General features: G+C 45.1%; 1 protein-coding gene and 1 long non-coding RNA gene across 5 annotated transcripts in view; one reads left to right on the forward strand and one right to left on the reverse strand.

Annotated features, from left to right (window-relative positions):
* Positions 1–3,257, forward strand: part of LOC144303231 (uncharacterized) — a 58,538-nt gene extending 55,281 nt beyond the window's left edge. Inside the window, exons 3-4 of the long non-coding RNA XR_013370264.1 lie at positions 1,442–1,571; positions 1,937–3,257. This is a non-coding gene — a long non-coding RNA (uncharacterized LOC144303231). The remainder of the gene's footprint in view (positions 1–1,441; positions 1,572–1,936) is intronic.
* Positions 3,258–3,806: 549 nt separating this feature from the next.
* Positions 3,807–21,589, reverse strand: part of GNB5 (G protein subunit beta 5) — a 41,906-nt gene continuing 24,123 nt past the window's right edge. For all 4 annotated transcript variants that reach the window (XM_077881125.1, XM_077881126.1, XM_077881124.1 and 1 more), the window contains 6 exons: positions 14,835–14,978; positions 12,811–12,902; positions 10,421–10,469; positions 8,454–8,550; positions 7,336–7,502; positions 3,807–6,029 (listed from right to left, as the gene is read on the reverse strand). In XM_077881125.1, coding sequence (XP_077737251.1) covers positions 6,018–6,029; positions 7,336–7,502; positions 8,454–8,550; positions 10,421–10,469; positions 12,811–12,902; positions 14,835–14,978 — 561 coding nt within the window. In that variant the 3' untranslated portion in view covers positions 3,807–6,017. The remainder of the gene's footprint in view (positions 6,030–7,335; positions 7,503–8,453; positions 8,551–10,420; positions 10,470–12,810; positions 12,903–14,834; positions 14,979–21,589) is intronic.

Here is a 21,589-nt window from a genome sequence, read left to right on the forward strand (position 1 = left end):
AGTTGGACCAAATAGCAAATGAACAAATTAACCTCTACACAGAATTTCTGACCCACACAATGCAAGGAGGCAGTTTGCAGTCAGATTTGGTTAAAATCCTAGCTCTGCCACTTAGAAGCTGTACAGCCACGAGCAAGTTATTCAGCTCTCCTGGCCTCAATTTCCCTACATAAAAAATGGAGGTAATAAACTGTCTACATCATACAGCTGTTACAAGGATTATGTGAGTTGGAGGATGCAAGGCGCTTAGCACAGTGCTCGGCACATAGGAAAAGTTCTTTTTTTTTTTTTTTCGGAAAAGTTCTTTACAGAGAAATTTTTATTATTAATATGAACTAACCAGGATTACCATGCTCATTGTCCTACCTTTAACTGAAAATCAGAAGGTTCTGGTGTTTTTTTGTTTTTTTAAGATTTATTTATTCATGAGAGACACAGACTGAGAGAGAGAAGCAGAGACGCAGGCAGAGGGAGAAGCAGGCTCCATGCGGGGAGCCCGATGCGGGACTCGATCCTGGATTCTGGGATCACAACCTGAGCTGAAGGCTGATGCTCAACCACTGAGCCACCCAGGCGTCCCTGGTGGTTTGTTTTTTAAAATACGGAAAATAGCTACAGACTACCTACTATTTTTCCATATATATTTTTCAACAGCATTACTCTGATAGAATTCACAAACCATAAAATTCACTCTTGCAAAGTCTATAATGGCGGTTTTTAGTATACTCCCAGAGTTGTGCAGCCATCATCACTAATTCCATGACCTCAAAGGAAATCCTATACCCATTGGCAGCCCCTCCCCATTCATCCCACCCTGAGCTCCATGTAACCACCAAACTATTTCCTCTCTCTGTGGATTTGCCTATTCTGAATATTTCATATAAATGGAATCATATACTGTGTACTCCTTTGCATCTGGCTTCTTTCACTTAGCACACTTTCTTCAAGGTTCATCCATGTGGCATGAATCAGTACCTCATTCCTTTTTTATTGCCAAATGATACCCCACCGTATGACTATGCCACAGTTTGCTCATCCATTCATCAGTTGTGAACATTTGGGATGTTCCACTTTGGGCAACTGTGCACATTTGTGTTCAAGTTTCTGTGTGGGCATGTTTTCATTTTTCTTGGGTATACACCCTATGGTGTGAAGCCACCTATTATTGGGGAGCACGGACAGGTTGACCTCTGCTTCATGGTTCCTGGTTTATGAAAAAGTCAAGTGTTCACCGGTGGTATATTGGTTACATAACCATAGGTTCAAAGAGAGGCATTTTTCTGCTGTTACAATCTTTGCGTAAATGCTCTTACCTTAGATATTTAGCTGTTCATAGTTATTTATATTAACCAGAGCATCATTCCTGATCCCATCTCCTTACTAGAGGGTCTGCATCCTTTTTACAATGACATGAACATATCCATTTCATTTTTGCCATCAGAAATGGCCATGAGTCAGCCATGTGGAGAATGAGCAGTCCTGAAGTCCAGCCCACTCCAGCCACGTCCCATCTAGAGAGCAACGGGTCTGTGGTCTGCCTTGAAGAGTAACCCAGTGCTCTCCTAGCACAGGTGAGAGGGTGAATGGATTAACCTCACGTTCTTACAAAGGATCCATGGAGACAAAAATATTCCCTGAGAACTTTTCCCCAACTTGCCTCCTCAGAATTCCTGGCCCACTTCAAGTCCTGCCCAGTCCAGATCTCTAGGAACTGTATCTATATTTGTAGGACCTGTATTTTTTTTTAAGATTTATTTATGGAGAGAGAGAGACAGACAGAGAGAGAGAAGCAGACTCCTCACTGAGTGGGAAGCCTATGCTGGGGCTCAATCTCAGGACCCTGAAACCTGAGCTGAAACCAAGAGTCAGACACTTAACTAAGCCACCCAGTCACCCCTAGGACCTGTATTTTTTTTTTTTTTAATATTTATTATAGACATAGAGAGAGGCAAAGACACAGGCAGAGGGAGAGACAGGCTCCATGCTGGGAGCCCAACGTGGGACTCGATCCTGGGGCTCCAAGATCGCGCCCTGGGCCAAAGACAGGCACTAAACCGCTGAGCCACCCAGGGATCCCCCTAGGACCTGTATTTTTAACCTGCAATTGACCCGAGTGGTTTTCTCAGCAGGTAAGTTTGGGAGGTGGCAGATCTACAAATCCCTGCGCAGCCAGCTCTCCACGACTTGGGAGGAAGCCAGGTGGCAGCAATAAGGCCCCAACTCCAAGCCCAGTTAATCAAACCTGTCTGCAGGGCTCACCCCAGGATCCTAAGTGTCCTCTTCTGAAAAGCTTTTCAGCAGTCCGCAGGCCCCAGTTGGTCTCCAGCCTCCAGTACCTGTGCCTTCCCACTGCCTGAACCTCCTTTGAAGGCCTCTCCTGAATGACCCTCAACCCCACCCCTCCCTTTTTGTTCATGCTCCCTTAAGGGTATTACTCTCCTTAGGGACTTTTCACTGGGTGCCTGGGAAGGGCTCATTAGCCCTATCAGCTGTTTTCAAAGTAGAGGCCCAACCCAAAACCCTTCAGGGGAGGGGGGGCGGGCCCAGGATCAAAACTCCTTCCATAATAATACTGACTCTTTCTTTGTGTGCGTTTTTTAAGACTCTCATGCTCTGAGGAGTTATCCAGAGCCTACTAATATGTGGGGAAAGCCTCACCAATGGAATGTGTGTGTCTGCGTTCTTGTCTCTTACAATTTTCCTCAGTTTTAATTTCTAATATGGTAAATATTGATAGATATAACCCACATAACCAAAAGCTCAATAATTTTTAAAAGTGTAGAGGGCTCATCAAGACCCAACACCTCGAACCACTGGCCTAGATGAATCTCTAATTGATGATAATAACTAATTGGATACATGAATAGGGGCTGCTTAAGGAGGGAGGACGGCATGAGGGCTGAGGGGAAGAAAGAGGAAGGAAAGGGACATAGGGAAGATGGGGGGTAGGCATGGGAGAGCAAGAAGGGAGAAGGCAGGAAGCAGGGAGCTAACCCCTGCTGAAGATGAGCCAAAGGCTGAGGTAGGGCCTTCATGTATTTTAGCTCTGTCCCTCCACACACGAGGAAACTGAGGCTGAGAGTCAGATATCATAGATGCTATCAGAGTGGGACAGCTGGATCTGAACGTAGGCGCACATCCTTTGTCACTGTGCTGCCCCCTTCTAACTTACAGATGAGTCCTAGTGTCAGTGGTGCCACCTTCTAGCTTAGCTGAGAGTCCGGGGTACAAACACTTTTATGACCTTTTTGCTGTCTTGAAGCCACTTCTTTTTTTTTTTTTTTTAAAGATTTTTTATTTATTTATGAGAGAGAGAGAGAGAGAGGCAGAGATACAGGCAGCGGGAGAAGCAGGCTCCATGCAGGGAGCCCGACGTGGGACTCCATCCCGGGTCTCCAGAATCACGCCCTGGGCTGAAGGCGGCGCTAAACCGCTGAGCCACCCGGGCTGCCCCTTCTAATCGAGGGAAGGTATAGAGGAGGCCAAGGGGTGGAAGGGGGACATGGATATGGAATGCCTACCTTTGGCTCATTCCAGAGTTGGGCTGGCAGCTGGGCCCCACTTCTGCAGGGCCAGCCACCCACTTCCAAAGCAGCTGCCTTGATTTCGGTTCACAGGTATTTCCCATACATACCCATCACCACACTCCTCCTTATCTGACTCCCCTTCCTGCCTAACCCTTCTCTTCTCTGGCTGTGCACACCTGAGGACACATCTGTGTGGACCCTTCCCTGCAGCTGGTTTCATAGGTTTGCCCCCAAGTCCTCCAGAAAGAAGAAAAACTGATGACAAGACTCCACTCAGCATTATTTTCAATATGCAAAATACAATTTATTATCTGGAGTTACCCCGGAGGCCCCACATGGTGTAGCATATTCCAAACCACGTGTTCCATCGATAAATGCTAAAACAACACCCACTACAAAATCAAATACTTCTAGGGAGGTAGCTTACTGCCAGTGGGGATAAGTGAGTGTTCTAGGGAATACTTCACAGTTTTTTTCATAGCTTTTTTGATTGGAAAGTTATGATCATTTTTGCACATATACTGAAGATGCTCTCTGCCTCTCCAAACATGTACCATTGAATTTGCTTTCCTTTAGTCTAGGTGACTTTTCCTTTGTCCCATCTTCGTTTACTTGTGGGAGGTCCAGGTCAGAGAGCAGAGACACTAAAGGGTCAGTAGGAGAGAGGGAAGGGGATCCCATACCCAGGAGATCAGGAGCAAACTCTGGGAGTTCTGGGAGTGGAGCTGGGGAATCCCATAAGGTGCACTCTGGGGGCTGACTCTCTCAGCAGCTGGCAGGAGCTGGGGAGATCCTGTGTCCATATCCCTGAGCCCCTGCCCAGCCTGAGATCCACTGGGGAATGATCAAGAAGGTGGATGAGAAATGGTCTCTGTGGACCACCTCCCTCCCACCTCTAGGCTCTTTGGAGTCAAGCAGAAGCCTTTTACATTTCTCTACCCCAGGGTGTGCTGCACAGTAAAACCCTCAGTAAAATGTTTGCTTGGCAAATGACTGAATCTAACCATTATATTTACTTGAAAAGAATTGGTGGAAAAGCTAGCCTGGCTGTTTCTTGACTGACTGGCCCATTATGATACCTGAACAAGTGGTTTTGAGGGTAGGCCTGGCACACATCCTGATGTTTGCAGGAGCACCAGCCAGATCCAGGCCTGTCTGATGGCCATGCCCTGCTCCTGCTCTGGAAGGGCCTCTCTAAGCAGCAGGGCCTGGGCTTGGCTTGCAGGGCCAGAATTAGGACAAGAGAGGGGTCTGGAGGACCCAGGGCACTAGCACACACAGCCCTGGGGCACCACAAGACCCCAGACCACCCACAGGGCAGGCCTCCACCAGGAGTGATTTTCGGTGTGTGAGGCAACTTTCTATTTCTCTAAGTAATGCATGCTATCTTTATGAATGAGGGGTTTGCTAAAACAAAGATTAAGCCTCAACACCTTAAGAACAAGGAAAAGAGGGAATCTCCTAACAAAAACAGGTAGTGTCTTCCAGAAGGAAATGCTGAATTTCAAATAAAGACAGGTATTTTCTGTGTTATTTTTTCTCAATCTAAGACACACAGAGACATTATCACTCGGGGCCTATCAACTAATTTGTGTATGTAATTATATTTTCAGTGCAATAAATATGAATATGCTTCATATGGATATGATCTACTGTAGCCTGAGTGGATACTACTAGTTCTAATACATCTAATACTACTAACAGGTTTTTAAGTAAGTTTACTGTCTTATGTTCCCACACAAGAAAGGTTTTGGTTTCTCTGGGAAGCATTTGTGTCACAAACCGCTTTTCTCTCAAATGACAGGAAGGATCCTGTCCAAGCGATTCATCGCATCACTCATGGAATTCATAAATCAAACATCCTGTCCACTTGATGGATCTCTCTCCTCTATTTATGACCGTTCACACAGAAGGAAATGTTTGCTCTGAAAAAAGATGTGAGACTGAAAAAGAAAATTTTACAATAAAAATATTTTTTTAGAAAGGGATTTTGTCCAATTACGAATTTTCTATCACAGATCACCAATCAACATGGTCTGCCTCATATAGTCCGCTGAGATCAGCACTTCCAGAGGAAGTTTCCAAAAGACACAGTGCACGCTGAGAGAATCAGATTCTAAAGTGCTCTGAAAACAAATCTGATTCAAGAAAGTCCTGGGGACGTATTATATGCTGAATCCTACTGGTAATAGGATGCATTGAGACTGTATAATTAGAATAACCTTAAAAATGGATACATTTTAAAAAGCATTTAAAATGCAAAACACTGTACTTGAAGGTGTTCTAGTGCTGAAGGCCCACACCGGTGTGTTTCCAGGGGTGGAAGTCGTAATAGGAATATCAGAGACACAGAGTGAACTTGCATCCGTGGAGTCGCTCCTGTAATCTACATTGCAATAACCCTCAGATTCTCTAGAAGAAAGAACTATTTACATATGACGATTTCAAATTCTACTCTCAGGTGCCTACGTGTGCATCTCGAGGAGATGATTAAGCCCAGACCTGCAAAGCCACCAACAGATAATTGTTAGTCCCTTAGTAATTAACGACTTGTGAAACTTGAGTTTAAAGACAGAAACAATGTTTTACACACACACACACACACACACACACACACACACACGTGCCCCATCCAAAATAAAGCACTCATATTTTGGATGCATAACACCTTACTCCTGGCAACTCAAAGGTGCTTCTTTGGACCTGCCTCTCCCCCTAGCTCTGCTGAATCATCTGCAGGGCATCTGTGGCCTTCCTACCAGGGACTGGTAACTCCTAGGCTGAGCACCTAAACCATCTGTACCCACACACCTCACTGAGTACATTAAGGTGACTTTACTGATTTAGGAAACTCTTGCCCTGGAAGATGAATTCACAGATACCTTTGTTGTATGTTTTAGGAACCTCACAAAAATCCTTTATTTATCCTAAGAGTAGACTACTCAAACTACCCTTTTTAGAAAAGACATTCACTTCTCAGGCCTACCCAGAGCATCAACAAATGACTGGTTACTTTTCAAGACTGTCTTCAAAATCCTCTTCCTCCCCTAACTATGTGTCCAGCAATCTTAAGATTATTATTCCACAAATGTCCGATCCTAATTAAATCCCTGCATCTGGCCTTAAACCAGACCCCCCCTCCCCATACCTCCTAAACATATGTCTTTGTTCTTATATTCTGAGAGGCCACTAAGACTGTCAAGTTTGTGCTCTGTCCCCACCGAGGTAAGAAATAAACTTAGAAACTTAAGAAATAAACTTTGCTTTATGAATAGGCTATTTTGGAGCTATTTATGAGGAGCCAACATCCAACAAGGTCATAGAGCTCTTTGAGAATCTGATGAAAGCCATGAGGACAACTCTTCCCAGAAAAATGGACACATTAAATGTGACCTATAATTTTGGGGACTTCATGAGTTCCCTAAAGCCCCTCTGTGGGTCTCACAAAGGTGTGTCACCATGGAATAAGAAGGTTGCACCACTGAGAGGTGAGATTGACACTGTGGTTTGCCCAAGATAGAATCAGAAGAATCCTACTTTCAGGATCAATGGGAACTGCTTGAGTCACCTGGCCCAATTATTACTTCAATTACATGCTGATACATAGTTATTTAACCAAGTTTGAACACCTGCCTTGATGGGGGGACTCCCTACCTCTCTGGGGCAACGGATCGGTTCTGGGGCCATGAGCTGAAATTAGAGCACTGTCTGGCTGACATGCCCCATGTTTACGCTGAGCCTCTGCTTTAAGAAGGCCAATCACTCTTCCTCTCACACACACAGTAAAATAAAAAAATGTGTCTCTTACTCTTAGGGTATGATCCCATGATCCTGAACAAAAAGCAGTCCCATCAGGGGAAACTCGCAGAGTGCTGACTCGGTTTTCATGTCCAAACAGGATGGAGACTCGGGACCCCTTAAGAACATCCCAGACATTGATGGTATAATCGTTGTATCCAGCAAATAGTAGGCGACCTCAAAGTAGGAGGATATGATGGTTATTGAACCAGTTCTTCCCTTTCTGTTTTTCTTTTCATGACTTTCACTCATGCGATCATGCAGTCACTTGCTCGCTCATTCATTCATTCATTCATTCATTCAATCAACAGTGATTTTGGGCCTGCTATGTGCCAGGCATTATGCTTTGCCCTGGGGATTCTGAGAAGAGAGCACGGTTACTGTCCCTTGTGGAGGGTGGTGGTGGGCAGGCAAGTAGACAATAAATGGACACATGGTAGCACCATGTAATAAGGGCTGTATTGGAAATGCTTAGCTGTGTGTACAATGCTATGTGCTCATGGAGGAAGGGGAATCAAGGAGGGCACTACACAGGAAGTAACATGAGTTAGCTCTTGAGGGCTGAGTAGGAGTTTGCCAGGCAGAGAAGGGAGGCAAAAGATGTTGTAGGCAGCAGCAGCATGCATGCCTAAAAGCACAGATTTAGCCTGGGGAGCTGTGTCTGGGGAAACTGAATGTTCCTATCTGTGCTGCCCTAACTCTTACTAGCCGCCTCCCCAGCTGTGAGGCACAGGTGGCATGAGCTTCAAGGCATCGAGAAAAGGGCTCTTGCTTCACTCCCCCTACAGCTGGAAAAAGTCCCTTTTCAGGGAAAAAGGGGAGAATGGAAGGCAGAGGAGGAAATGCCTAGTGAATGGCTCTGCAGATGTGAAGTTTCATGCATCGTTGTCTTGAAGAACAGCATTAGGTGGCACAGCCTTCATTTCCTGTAAAATGAATGGAGTGGGGAGGCCGCTTCAGGTGCGGTGAAGTGGGGGTAGGGGCTCGTGGAAGAAAACCAGTGCAAATGCAGATTGCTTAACACATTGGCTCCCAGGAAGTTCAGCTGAGGGAAAGCTTGATGGAAAGCTGGGTTTCATTTATATCCTGTCTTACAGCCCCAGGGAAGCTTCTAAAAGAAAATCTTACCACTGAGGGAGAAGTCCACACTGGATGCTCCAAATATGATACTCTCTTTGGAATAGATGGCAACCTCTCTGTCTGCCCGGAGGTCATAGAGGCGACACTGGGGTGACAGAGAAGATAAAGGAACACTTAATTCTGGCTCCAGGTTGGTGAAGAGAGGGCCACAGGGCTAGAGGCAGGTGCCTATGGCTTGTGTAGTTTGAGGATGAGGGAAATACCTCTGGTTTCTTCCTCTAGTATTTTCTTCCAATTCCTATTAATTGGCATGGATCAGTGGAGATTCAAAGAAACAGCAAATACAGAAGATTTGGGAGAGGAATCAAAACCGAAAATGAAACCTCTTTTTTTCTGATAAAGGATATATACTCATAGTAGAAAATTCAGAAAAACTCAGAAATGCCTAAATAAAAATCACCCCAAATCCTAGAGGTATTTACTTACATCGAGGCTATTTCCTTCAGTCTACTTCCATTTCATGCATATATTTAAATGGAGTGGGTATTTCCTTATCACTTCTATTAACATCAGGTTATGAGCATTTTTCTCATTAATCTTCAAAAAGACATGACTAACATGGTTGCTGAATATTTCTTATGTGGATATATCAGAATCTGTTTAACCATACCCTGTTAAGAGTTTTAATTACGTCTAATTTTTCTCCTTTATAACTAAAATTTGGGGGACCATTCTTAGGTAAATATCTTTATGCATATCTCTGATGTTTTCCTTAGAATAGTTAAGGAATAGAATCCGCAGAATAAAACTGTTTCAAGAAATAGTATGGCCAGATCAAAGAATAGGGATGTTTTGAAAGCTCTTGGATCATATGGCAAAACTGTTTTCCAAAAGAATGGTACCAATGGGCCTAACTCCAAGCTCTTTGACCACATCACCTCCACAATGCAGCATTTCACTGCTAATCTAAATGAGCAGTTATCACTTAAACTTGCATTTATTGGAATATGGGTGGTCTGATGGTCTGAAAATGTTTTTCAGGTGTTGATTTGCCATTTTGGATCTCCCATGTTGTAAAAAGTCTACATTTTATCCCCTTTTTAAAAATTGGGGTGTTTATCTTATTGATTATCCAACTCCATTCATATCTAAAGGATTTCAATTTGGTCATATAGATGGCAAAAATTTTTCATAGATGTATGCCTTTATATTTTGTTATACATTTTTTTGCATATGGAAGTTTTACATTTTCATTTTCATTTTTAAAAAAGATCTTATTAATTCAGTTTATTTGTCTTCCCTCCATCAAATCCTGAGCCAACCACTTTCCCCAGGCTGCCTATAGAGGTACAGCAAAAGGAACATGTAGGGCAGATGAGATATGGGAGAAATAAGTTCCAAAAGTATTAATTATAGCAGTGCTTCTTAACAGTTAGAAAAACCCAAGTGTCTAAAAATTGACTAGTTAAGTACATAACAGCATTTCCATAACATGAAATACTATTCAATCACTAAGAAAATACAATGTAGATTGGCTACATTGGCATAGGAAAATGTTCACAATCAGTTGCTAAGTGACAAAAGCAAATTATAAAGCATTTTGTTTAAAAATTAAAAAGACACAAAGGAATTCACCCAACTGTGATTTTCTTGGGTTGGGAGGTTAAGGTATTTTAATCCCCTACCATTTGCCTAAATGAATTCACTTTATTACTATAATAAAAAAAACATTAATTTTGAAAAATAAAATTAGATCATTGCATATCTCTTTTTTTTAAAAAAATTATTTATTTTAGAGAGAGAGAGAGAGAGAGCACACATGCAAAAGAGTACAAATGGGGGAAGAGGGAGTAGCAGGCACAGTGCTGAGCCAGGAGCCTCAAACCCAGGATCCCAGGATCCCAGGATCCAGGATCATGACCTGAGCCGAAGGCAGATGCTTAACTGATTGAGCCACCCAGGCACCCCTGCTTCTCTCTTGGAATAGGATAAGCTGTCATAACATAGAAACATACCGTAGCATCATCTGATCCTGAAGCAAAGGCATCTCCACTTGGGTAGTACCTGCAGAGAGAAAGTTTGGATAGAAAGAGCCTTATTTAGAGTGGTGATTCTCAATCCTGGGTGCCTATCAGAATCATCTGGAAATCACCTGGGAAGGTTGTCCCATGCCAGGCCTGTGGAATCTGAATCTGAATCTCTACTTCTAAGGACATAAGGACCACTCTTCATAGAGGCCAGAAAGGGAGGCTCATCTGGCTGGCCCACTGGCCTCTAGTTCTCTCCCCTTTTAAGTAGGGGCCTTGCAGAGCATTGGTGAGGAGTAACTGAGATGATGTGTGTATCTGCACCAGGCACTGAACACAGAGCAGGCGGTCTGTAACCATGGTTTCCACTGAGTACACCCCTCATTCCTGAGATTTGGCAGCTCGGGGATAAGAAAGTGATCATCTGAACAGATACTGGAACCTTATGTACAGAGCCTCTGCACTGACCACTGCCTGCCTCCACGTGATACCTCTGGTGAGGGACTTTACCTTGCCCAGCCTCAGTTTCTGCATTTGAAAAGCAAGGATGCTCATGCATTTTCCCTGTTGTAAAGACCGAATCATATAGGCAAAGACCTAGGCACGGTGCCAAATGAAAAGCATTCAACAACTAATGCTTATTACTGTTCATTGTCTTCTCGGGAAGACATTGTCTTCTCCTTTTCCTGGGGAAAGGGAAGTCAACACTGAGACCTAGTGGATGTTAGAGGAAGTGGGGTCAGGGTAGGGGCAACAGCATGAGTGAGAGAATGGTGCATTTTAAAACTATATTCTGTGAATATATAGGGGTTTAGTTTATTTTTGTGGCTTTATATTCTGTCCTGCATTGTACCGCCTTCATTTATTATCTGTATTAATTTCCTTTGATTTTCTAGGTAATTACTGCACATTTGCCAAAAGTAATAGTCTTTTTCCTTTTTCTCTATCCTACAATTGAGGGCAAGGACCTAGAAAGTTCTTACTAACATAACATTTCTGTAGTTAATGTAAATAAGAACTGTTCTCTTGTTCTTCCTTTTAAGGGGAACAGGTCTAGTGTCTTTCCCATTAAGTATAATGAAACTTCTTAGATGATTCTATTTCAAATACTATCTTGACAGTGCCATCTTCCAAATTTACATGTCGAGTCCTTGCTTCTCTCTTGGATCCAGTGCATACATCCTGCTACCTACTCAACATCTCCACTTGGTTGTATGATAAGCATCTTTTTTTTTTTTTTGTATGATAAGAATCTTAAATGTAACTGTCCCAAAGCAGAGCTCCAGAACCATGTGCAATAACCACATCCTACCTGTACTTCTTCCAGTCTTCCCTGCCCTAGTAAATGGATCACTGCTTACTGCCCCTTATGAATGGTTTGGGTTCCCAAGCTCAAGGTCCTTCTCTTGTAATGCAAACTCTGGCCTGTGCAGGTGTCATTTGGTCCTCTCTATTTCACCCTGTGGATTTGGGGTTCTGGCAACGAGCACAAAAACGCCAATACCCTGGCTATTGCCACTGCTGGGAGTAATAAACTGTCCTTCATCTCAAACCCCGGAGTTTTGTGTCTTCTACTAGCATCCATGAAACTGTGGCAGCCTAACTTGATAGCTTGCAGCTAGGGTAAAATCTCAGAAATGTCACATTCTGGACATTTCTGTCTCCACAATGTCTTCCTTAGTTCCAGCTACCATCACCTCTTTCTTGAACTCACACAACTTTCTAATTGGTCATCACATTTCCATTCTTTCTTCCCTACAGCCTATTCTCCAAACAGTAGCCAGAGTGATCTTTTAAAGGCAAAGCAGAGACCACGTCAGCCACCCCCCAAACTGGCCTTTGGTTAGGTCCTTCCACATCTCATTTTAACCCAGTTATGTGCAAGCCTGTCTCTTTCAAACATCACTTTCTCAGAGAGGCCTTCCCAGACCATTCTAAGCAATAACCCATCCCATCCCATCTGCCTGTTTTACTTCTCTCCTAGCACTTAGCACCACCTTAAATTAAATTGTACATTTATTTATTTGTATTTTGTCTTATCTCCTGCAAGAAAGTAAGAGACCTTCTCTATCTTGTTCACAAGTTCCTGGAACAATGTCTAGCACATAAGTCTCAATATGTATTTACTGAATAAATGAATGAGAAATACTGACTCTGTTTAGAGAAGTTAATATCAATTGCTCTGAGTGGCATGAAATTAAATATCTCCAAGAGATCTGGAGCACCGTTCAGGGCCACCACAAATCAGCCTTTCTTGCTGGGGAGACCTCTCTCAGCCGAGTAAAAGGAGTCTGGATGTGGGTTCTGGGCTGAGCATTACCCCACACCAGGGATCACCAGCAGAATGGAGAATTTACATGAATATTCTACTCACTGACCGGACACTGTTGATGTCAGATTCGTGTGTTTCAAAGGCCTGCACGCACTGGCCGGAGCGCATGTCCCATACCATGGCTTTCTTGTCACATCCCTACAAATGCAAAGTTACCCAGAGTTATGGCCACTGCAAGGCCTGTCTACGGACAAGCACGAGTTCTCATTATGTAACAGAGCTGTTTACCTCCCATTGGCCAAAAAGATGCATTTCTGAGACTAGCTTCACCTAAGGCTGCTTTCCTCAATGGATAAGCCCTGAGAAGATGAGACTATGTCTTGGGGTGTGGGGGAGCAAGGGAGGGCACCCAGCTTTCCCCTTCAGCATGTTTTCTTCTTTTGCACCTTTCCAAGGGGTGCAAAACCCTCCAAGGACTCCTTGCTTTCCTCCTGGGCACTTTTCTCTTTGTTCTATCCTTCCCTTTCTCCCTTTTCCTTATCTCTGCCTCCCTAAGCCCAGGGGGAAGGGCAGGCAGACAATGGGTGCACGGTGGGACCACCCTGCTTTGTCTCAGGTGTATGGGACAGCCCTGAGCAAAGGTAGAGCACCAGGGGCCCTCTGCTGCATGCTGGCTGGGCGTCATGACCTCGCCAGCAGTTAGCTGGGTGTCCTAACAAGTCACCGTTCTGGGCTTCTGCCTCACTACCTATAAACCCTCTCTAGGTTGCCGACATGACCCAGAGAATCATAAACATGAGGTTTTCACATTATACTATCATGGTTCTAGGAGCATATGACAAGTTCCTGCAGAGCAATCCTGTTATCCAGCTTGGGTAGGATAATGCAGACTCACTAAACAGAAGTAATGGCTTAAAATTGGTGTTCAAGCTGCTGGTTTCAGCTGCAAAGAGCGGGATGAAGTACCATAACTGACTTTTCAGAAGTCCCCGCTGTGGGGGTTCAGCACTCTGATTATCTTTAATGAGGATGTGGACAAAGCAATCAGGAGTGTCTTTAAATCTTTTAAGGACACTAAATCAAACGGAGGTCAGTGCTCTGAAAGACACAATAGAATCTACAATGATATCAACAATTTGAAAAGACAGTGCAGTTGAGGAGGGATAAATACACTTATTCAAAGGCACGGAAATGAAACATATGCAGATGGGGCCAAATACCCAAGAAGAAAATGGGGTTCCTGCTGATTAAAGGCCACACAGCCCTCACCTGATGCTCAGCTCTAAGACCTAGGCAGCTTGGAGCAAAGGGCCCTTCTGTCCTCCAGCTGCAAATGCCACACAATGGTCTGTCTGCACGTCCTCTCTCACCTCCCTCCTGACTAAAGTGACAGAGGACCTGAGCCAGGTCAGCTGGGTCAGTTCCCCATTCTTATTTCTGGTTGTCCACAGACATACTGGCCTCTGACATCTGCGTAACATATTGTCAACTCTCCCACCTAGTATACTCCACGTCATATCCTGGGGGAGTGGGAGTACTGTTTTGCATCACGTCCAATTTACAGATGAGGAAATTTAGTCAAGTAGTAAAGCTGGGACTCAGGCATCCTGATGGAGTGTTCCTCTGTGCCACCGTGGCCTTCAAATGTTCTCTGCTCTCCGTGTCCTGGGGTAGGAGGGTGACGGTGAGTGGCAGGGGCAGGGCAGGGTGGGACAGGGTCCCACAAGCCCCATGCCCGGATCACACCACAATGCTGCCTCACTTCGGCAGCCATCTGACTGGCTTGGTACTCTTGTGGCTCGTCTCCAGTGATTTCAGATGCTGACTCTGCTATTTGCTTGAGGAATAACCTTTTAAAATGTGGTAGATATGCACCTCAAGTCACAGCATTCACATGAGAACATTCCAGATCCCAGTGTAGACTGGATGTCAGCAGCAGAACAGGAGAACCCTCAGAGCCCTGCACTGTAACCACCCACTAAGCACTGGCATTGCCGTGGGTGGGATAGTGAGTGGAGGACAAATCCTTCTAGAGAAATGTCTGATCCACCCCCTAAATTTGACAAGAACTGCCAACATAATCCTCCCACAGAGACAAAGGGCCCCTAGGGATTTCCCTTGGGTCTTTACCCCAGATACGAAGGTGTTGCCCGTTTCTGAGGGGGCCAGGTCCAAGCACAGGACGTCAGCCCCGTGCCCGTGAAAGCTCTGCAGCAGTTGTCCGCTCTCCACGTCCCACAGGGCGCATGTCCCGTCGCCGCTCGCTGTCAGGATCTGTCCACAGAAAAGGACAGCAAGAGCGTTGTCATTATGACCTCTGTTGGGGGAAGTCACTCTGATGCTGAAGTTTGAAGGGGGAAAAGGAGGCTCTTGGAACACACACACAGACACATGCTTTGCTAAATCTGGATCCAAGCACAGAAATATTCTCCTGTACTAAGAAAAAAAGTTCATTTACGACACCCTCACTGTCCTCGAGATGTGTGTTTATGTGCCTGTCCTCCTCCAGAGTATGAAATCGAGAAGGCCTCTGTGCTGTCTCCGCAGAGCTCTGCGCCTGCCTGGCATGGAGGAAGTGCTCTGTGAACGTTTGTTGGACAGAACTTGCTCAGCTCCCATGAGCAGTCCAGACACTTCTAGTGCTTCTCAGCTCTCAATATGCTCCCCAGCCACCGGGCTGCTTGCTAATATTGCATCTGGGGTGGGGCCCGAGTCCCCACAGCTCTCACTAACCCTCAGCTGATGGCAGTGCCAATCATGGGACTCTGCCTGGGGCAGCACTGGACCCCGTCAGGCAGCATTTTGTTAGACATGCGCTCCGGTGGTTGCTTCTCCTAGGAGCAGGGGAGTGCCCTAGATGGTCCTAGGGCCACCGAGATTCAACAAGCATTTGCAGTGTGCTGATGACATCCAGGTGCTCTGCTAATAGGCATTCGTTAGCGTTTGCACAAAGATTGTGCCTTGGTCTCTGCTGTCTTGATACTGACCTAATTCCGAGACCAGGCACTTTCCTGGTGCTCTGCGAGGCAACACGAGACCGAGTGAAAACAATCTAGCGGCTTGCTTCAGGACATACCTGCTCCTGCAAGGGAAGACTGGGAACCCAAATGAAAGAACGTAACCAGGACTATTAGCTTGCTCATCCAGACTCACTTCAGGACCTCCACCTAACGGGGCTCACCAATCAAAAGCTAGTGATGTCGTTGCCAGTTTCCTGCCTGAGAGACACACCTTAACATCACCCAGCCTCGACCCCCCACCCCTCCAAGTGTTCTTCCTCGATTTCTTCATTTTGAGGTGCTGTGGAGATCGTCAAGTTGGGGTTCTCCCTGACTGCAGTAGGTCTAAGAAAGTTGGCACTGACGGATAGCACGTTTTCCCGAGGATCTCAGCAGACAAGATCACGATAGAGTGAGAAGTGCTAAGATCCAGGCAGGCCCGTGGGATGGACAGCAAGCCCACTCTGGCAACATCCAGGCCGGTCTCCAAGGATGCATGAGAGCTGGCCAGGTGAAGGCCTGCACAAAACGAGAGGTCGGAGGACTCTGACCCGCGGGCAAGATGGAGCTGTGGGAAGCTTCTAAGCCAGAAGATAAGATCAAAGGCAGGTTTTAGGAAAATGTATCTCAGGTCAGTGCAGCCAGCCCTCAAACAGCTTCTGCAAACTTCCAAGTACAAGGGCCAGCCATACAGTGAGAGGAAGCCTGCAGTGCCTGGGGAGAGGCTCAGCGGGTGGAGTTAGGGTTTTAATTTTTGCCACAGCCTCACAGTGTGTGAGGCTTGGGCTCAGGCTGAGCATAGCTTCGTGGGGCTGAGGGAAAGGCAGAGGAGGTGCAGGGCTCCTAGCCTCTCAGACCCAGCTGGCGGTACTGCAGAGCCTGGGGTGCTGATGGCACAGCCTCCCTGCACCCCCACCTTCCTGCTGCTCACAGGGCCTGGATGAGGTGATAAGACTACAGGAAGAGGCTCTTGTAGGGTCAGTGCCACATAGAGAGCCCTCTGTGAGTGGAGATTACCAATGGCTGAGGAGAGGAAATGAGCACCAGGCTTAAGGACTGCTAGCATTCAGCGCACCCACTGACTGCACTGCGCCTCCAAATCCCTCCTGCTGGTGGTGGTTTTCTTCTTTTTTTTTTTTTTTTATATTTTATTTATTTATTCATGAGAGACAGAGAGAGAGAGAGAGAGAGAGAGAGGCAGAGACACAGGCAGAGGGAGAAGCAGGCTCCATGCAAGGAGCCCAACTTGGGACTCGATCCCAGGACCCCAGGATCACGCCCCGAGCCGAAGGCAAGCGCTAAACTGCTGAGCCACCCAGGGATCCCTGGTTTTCTCTTCTCTCCTTCCTTCCTGTTCTCTTCCCTTGTCTCTTACAGGTACTTACAAAGAATCTTTTTTTCTATGCAGGAGAGAAACACAACTCAGGAAGAGGAATCTACTCTCACCCTGACCTGGTGCCTCCTGCCTGCCAGCAGTCTGGGGAGGCCTAGAATCTCCTTGCAGCTAGAAGAAGCCACTTTGGAGCTCCTCCCTGAAGCAAGAGCTAGATGAGTTCCAGAGAGCTTAGGCTTCTTGGGTGTGGCCCCCAAGACCCTTCTCAAAGCTCCCACTCCGGAGCAGCTCTCAAATTTGAGGAATCTCCAAGGCTGCAAAGCTCCTGTTTTGTGGGACTCCCTCAAACCTTGGCCTGGGTACACCCAGGCTTATAAAAGCAGCTTATGAAAACACAAGACTTAGACTGGGTCTTAATTTGGGTACTTATATTTTATAATATACTGTAATTCCTTTTACTCTCTCCTGGCCCACACCCACTCCTGCCCTAACACTTGCAGAGAGCCAATAATCTCCAGTCTTTTTTGGGACATCCAAACAATCTGCTTTAAATGATTTAAAGAGCTTAGCTCTTTAATTTGCAAATTTTCCATACCATATTCTTCAAAGAAATGAAGGGTTTTTAAAAGTTATAAGTAAATAGTAAAGAAATATTTTTAAAAACTTAATATTTTTGTGATCTTCATTACAAGTAAAAATTGAGTTTAAAAACCAAACGCTCATCACGATAAATGCACTAAACAGAACTTCTAACACGTTGTCAGTCATTTACTCAGAATGTAGAGAATTTGTAGGTTATAGGGCCCCTGGGTGGCTCAGTTGGGTAAGCTCAGGTCATGATCCCAGGGTTCTGGGATTGAGCTCTGCATTGGGCTCCCTGCTCAGTGGAGAGTATGCTCCTCCCTCTCCCTCACCCCTACTTGTAGTCTCTCACTCTCCCATATAAATAAAATCTTAAAAAAAAAAAAATTTGGGATCCCTGCGTGGCGCAGCGGTTTAGCGTCTGCCTTTGGCCCAGGGCGCGATCCTGGAGACCCAGGATCGAATCCCACAATCCCACGTTGGGCTCCCGGTACATGGAGCCTGCTTCTCCCTCTGCCTTTGTCTCTGCCTCTCTCTCTCTGTGACTATCATAAAAAAAAAAAAAAAAAAACAAAAACAAAACAAAAAAAACAATGGTATATATATCTAAAAAAAAAAAAATTTGTAGGCCTAACATTGTAATCTTATGACAGCCTCTTGACTTTTTCTTTTTCCATCCTTGATTATCAAAATGGAAGGAAACTTAAGATTCATTAAGGTACCCAAACCAGGCCATGCATCTGAATCACCCAGGAAGCTATGATTATTAATAATAATAAAGTAAAAAAATAAATAAAGTAATCAGGGATCCCTGAGTGGCTCAGCAGTTTAGCGCCTGCCTTCAGCCCAGGGCATGATCCTGGAGTCCCGGGATCGAGTCCCACGTTGGGCTCCCTGCATGGAGCCTGTTTCTCCCTCTGCCTGTGTCTTTGCGTCTCTCATGAATAAATAAAATCTTTAAAATAATAATAATAATGAAGTAATCAAACCTAACATTTATTGATATTTACCAGGGGCTATCCTAAGCATTTTACACAAATCATCCCATTCAATCCTCAGAATACCTTATGAGAGAAGAATTTGCTACCATTGTCTCTTGAAAGTGAGAAACAGGAAACGGAATAAGGGCAACCCTCTCGGGTCCCCGCCCTCTTCGAGAGCTTTGTGCTCTATCACTTGATGAGCTTTACTATTGCTCAATAAACTTTGCTGTGCCGCCTACCAAAACAAAACGAAAAAACAAAACAAAAAACCCCAAAACCAAGAATAAAAAAACAGAATAAAATCTTGTTTAGGGGACACCTGGGTGGCTCAGCAGTTGAGCACCTATCTGCCTTCAGCTCAGGGAGTGATCCTGGAGACCCGGGATCGAGTCCTACATCGAGCTCCCCCCAGGGAGCCTGCTTCTCCCTCTGCCTGTGTCTCATGAATAAATAAATAAAGAAAATCTTTAAAAAACCCAACTTTGTTCAGGACTGAGCCGCTAGAACACAGTGAAGCCGGGATTTCATCCCAGCTGCCTGACCCTGAGCCAAGACCTTCACCCTGCTCTGTCTTCCAGGGTGCATCCGCACGGTGGTAGCCAGCAGGGCCACCTCTACCCTGGGCTAGCTCCTGCTTTGCAGGAAAGCACTTTCTAGCTTACAGGTGCCCTTTTGATCTCCACCTCCAGCACCTGTGGTAACACAGGGTGAGGGTGATGCGACTCCACCAGAGGGACTTTAGATATCTGAAGACTCATTGTTCTTGCATCCCTCTGAGCCTTCCTTCATCCAGGCTAAATGTTCTGTGTTACTTTGGCTGCTCCTGGGACCCAAAGACACCTGGTTCTGGCCACTGCAGCCAGCCCAGCCACAGTGCTCTCTACCGTCCAGGTCTATGAGAATCCTGGTCGCAAACAACAGGTGCAAACACTGCACACCGAGTCCGAACACCCTTCTGCTCAGCAATTAAACAGCCAGTCACCTGGTCTCCCTGCCACGAGACTCGCCTCCCCTTCTGACCTCAGCCAGCTGAAACCAGAGTGGGCCATGGAAGGCTTTAATCTGACTCAGATACTCTCCTTAAAAGAAACCCAAATCTGACCCAGCTCCTGCAATGGTTCCCTGTCCATCTCGAGGGTCAGGCCGACTCAGGGGCCCCTTTGATCTGGCCCTGTCCACCTCTCAGGCTGCCTGTCTCCCACTGGGCTGCCCTCACACTTCACTGGCAACACCCCCTTTCTCCAAGGCTTGCCATTTCAGCAAGTTTGCCACCACCCCTCCCGTTCTGAACTTTCAGCTTCCCCCGCTGTTAATCACAGATGGTTTCCATGAAGGTCCTGAGAACAGAGACTGAGTGTGAGCGAGTCCACCTCCAGAACCGGCGGTATCTGGCAATGTGGGTGGTGGGCACCTACGAAGATTTGCTAAATAGATATGAATGAATAAACTAAGGATCCTTTTATGACTTGTTAAAAAACTTAGTCAAAGTGTTAAAATTCTACTGTTTTCACCTTGCAGTTTATTCGAAGTAGGGAACAGATTTACTATTGAAAGCTTTTTCTTTTGGCATTGTTAAAACAGGAGTATAAAGTAAGTACAATGAGGTGTATAAAGTGCACAACTCTGGAGCTCAGCAGCTCATTCAAGTTTTACACATTTAAGCATGTTGCAGCCACTGCTCAGACTGAAAGATAGGCATCTCCACCCCCTTAGAAGGTTCTCTGTTCCACTCCCATAACCACCAAGTAAATTAGAGGAGGATGTTGAATGTGGTATGCAGTTTATCTCAGCTCTCTCTTATTAATAGCCCTGACTTTTCCCATTTTTGACTTATTAAAAATAATAATAACCAATGAGAAACAACGGGAGCTCCCTCTTAGAGCCAGCTGCTAGAGCACACCTCTCCTGTTAAGAAGGACACTTACACTGCACAAAGTAGACCTTAAAATAAAGACTGTAACAAAAGATAAAGCAGGGCACTACATAATGACAAAGAGAAAACTCCAACAAGAAGATATAACGATTGTAAACACCTATGCACCTAACATAGAGCACCTAAATGGATAAAGCAACTACCAACAGACACAAAGGGAGAAATCGACAGTTATACAATAATAATAATAATATGGGACTTTAACACTCCACTTACATCAGTGGATGGATCATCCAGACAGAAAATGAACAAGGAGACGGTGGCTTTGAGGGACACATTGGACCAGATGAGCCTAACATACATTAGAATATTCCATCCAAAAACAGCGGAATACACATTGTTTTCAAGTGCACAAAGAACATTCTCCAGAATAGATCACAGGTTAGGCTACAAAACAAGTCTCAATAAATTAAAAAAAAAAACTGAAATCATATCATTCATCTTTTCCAAGTACAACAGTTGAGCACAATCACAAGAAAACATCTGGAAAGAACACAAATCAATGGAAGCTAAATAACAGACCACTAAATAATGGATGGGTCAACCAAGAAATCAGAGAGGAAATAAAATATACATGGATACAAATGAAAACAAAAACACAACAGCCCAAAATCGTTACGATACAGCAAAAACTGTCCTAAGAAGGAAAATTATAGCAATACAGGTGTACCTCAAGAAGCAAGAATATCTTGAATAAACAACCTAACCTTACACCTAAAGGAGCTAGGAAAAGAACAAAAGCCAAAGCCAGTAGAAGAGAGGAAATAGCAAGATTAAAGAAATCAGGACACCAGGGTAGCTCAGTGGTTGAGAGTCTGCCTTCAGTTGGGGGCGTGATCCCAGAGTTCCGGGATCAAGTTCCATATCGAGTCCCACATCGGGTTCTATCTACATAGGGAGCCTGCTTCTCCCTCTGCCTATGTCTCTGCCTCTCTCTCTCTCATAAATAAATAAATAAATAAATAAATACATACATACATACATACATACATACATAAATACATAAATACATAAATACATAAATAAAGTTCTTAAAAAAAAAGAAGAAGAAATAA

The sequence above is a fragment of the Canis aureus genome, chromosome 32 (assembly GCF_053574225.1).
Source record: "Canis aureus isolate CA01 chromosome 32, VMU_Caureus_v.1.0, whole genome shotgun sequence".
NCBI classification, from domain to species: Eukaryota; Metazoa; Chordata; class Mammalia; order Carnivora; family Canidae; genus Canis; species Canis aureus.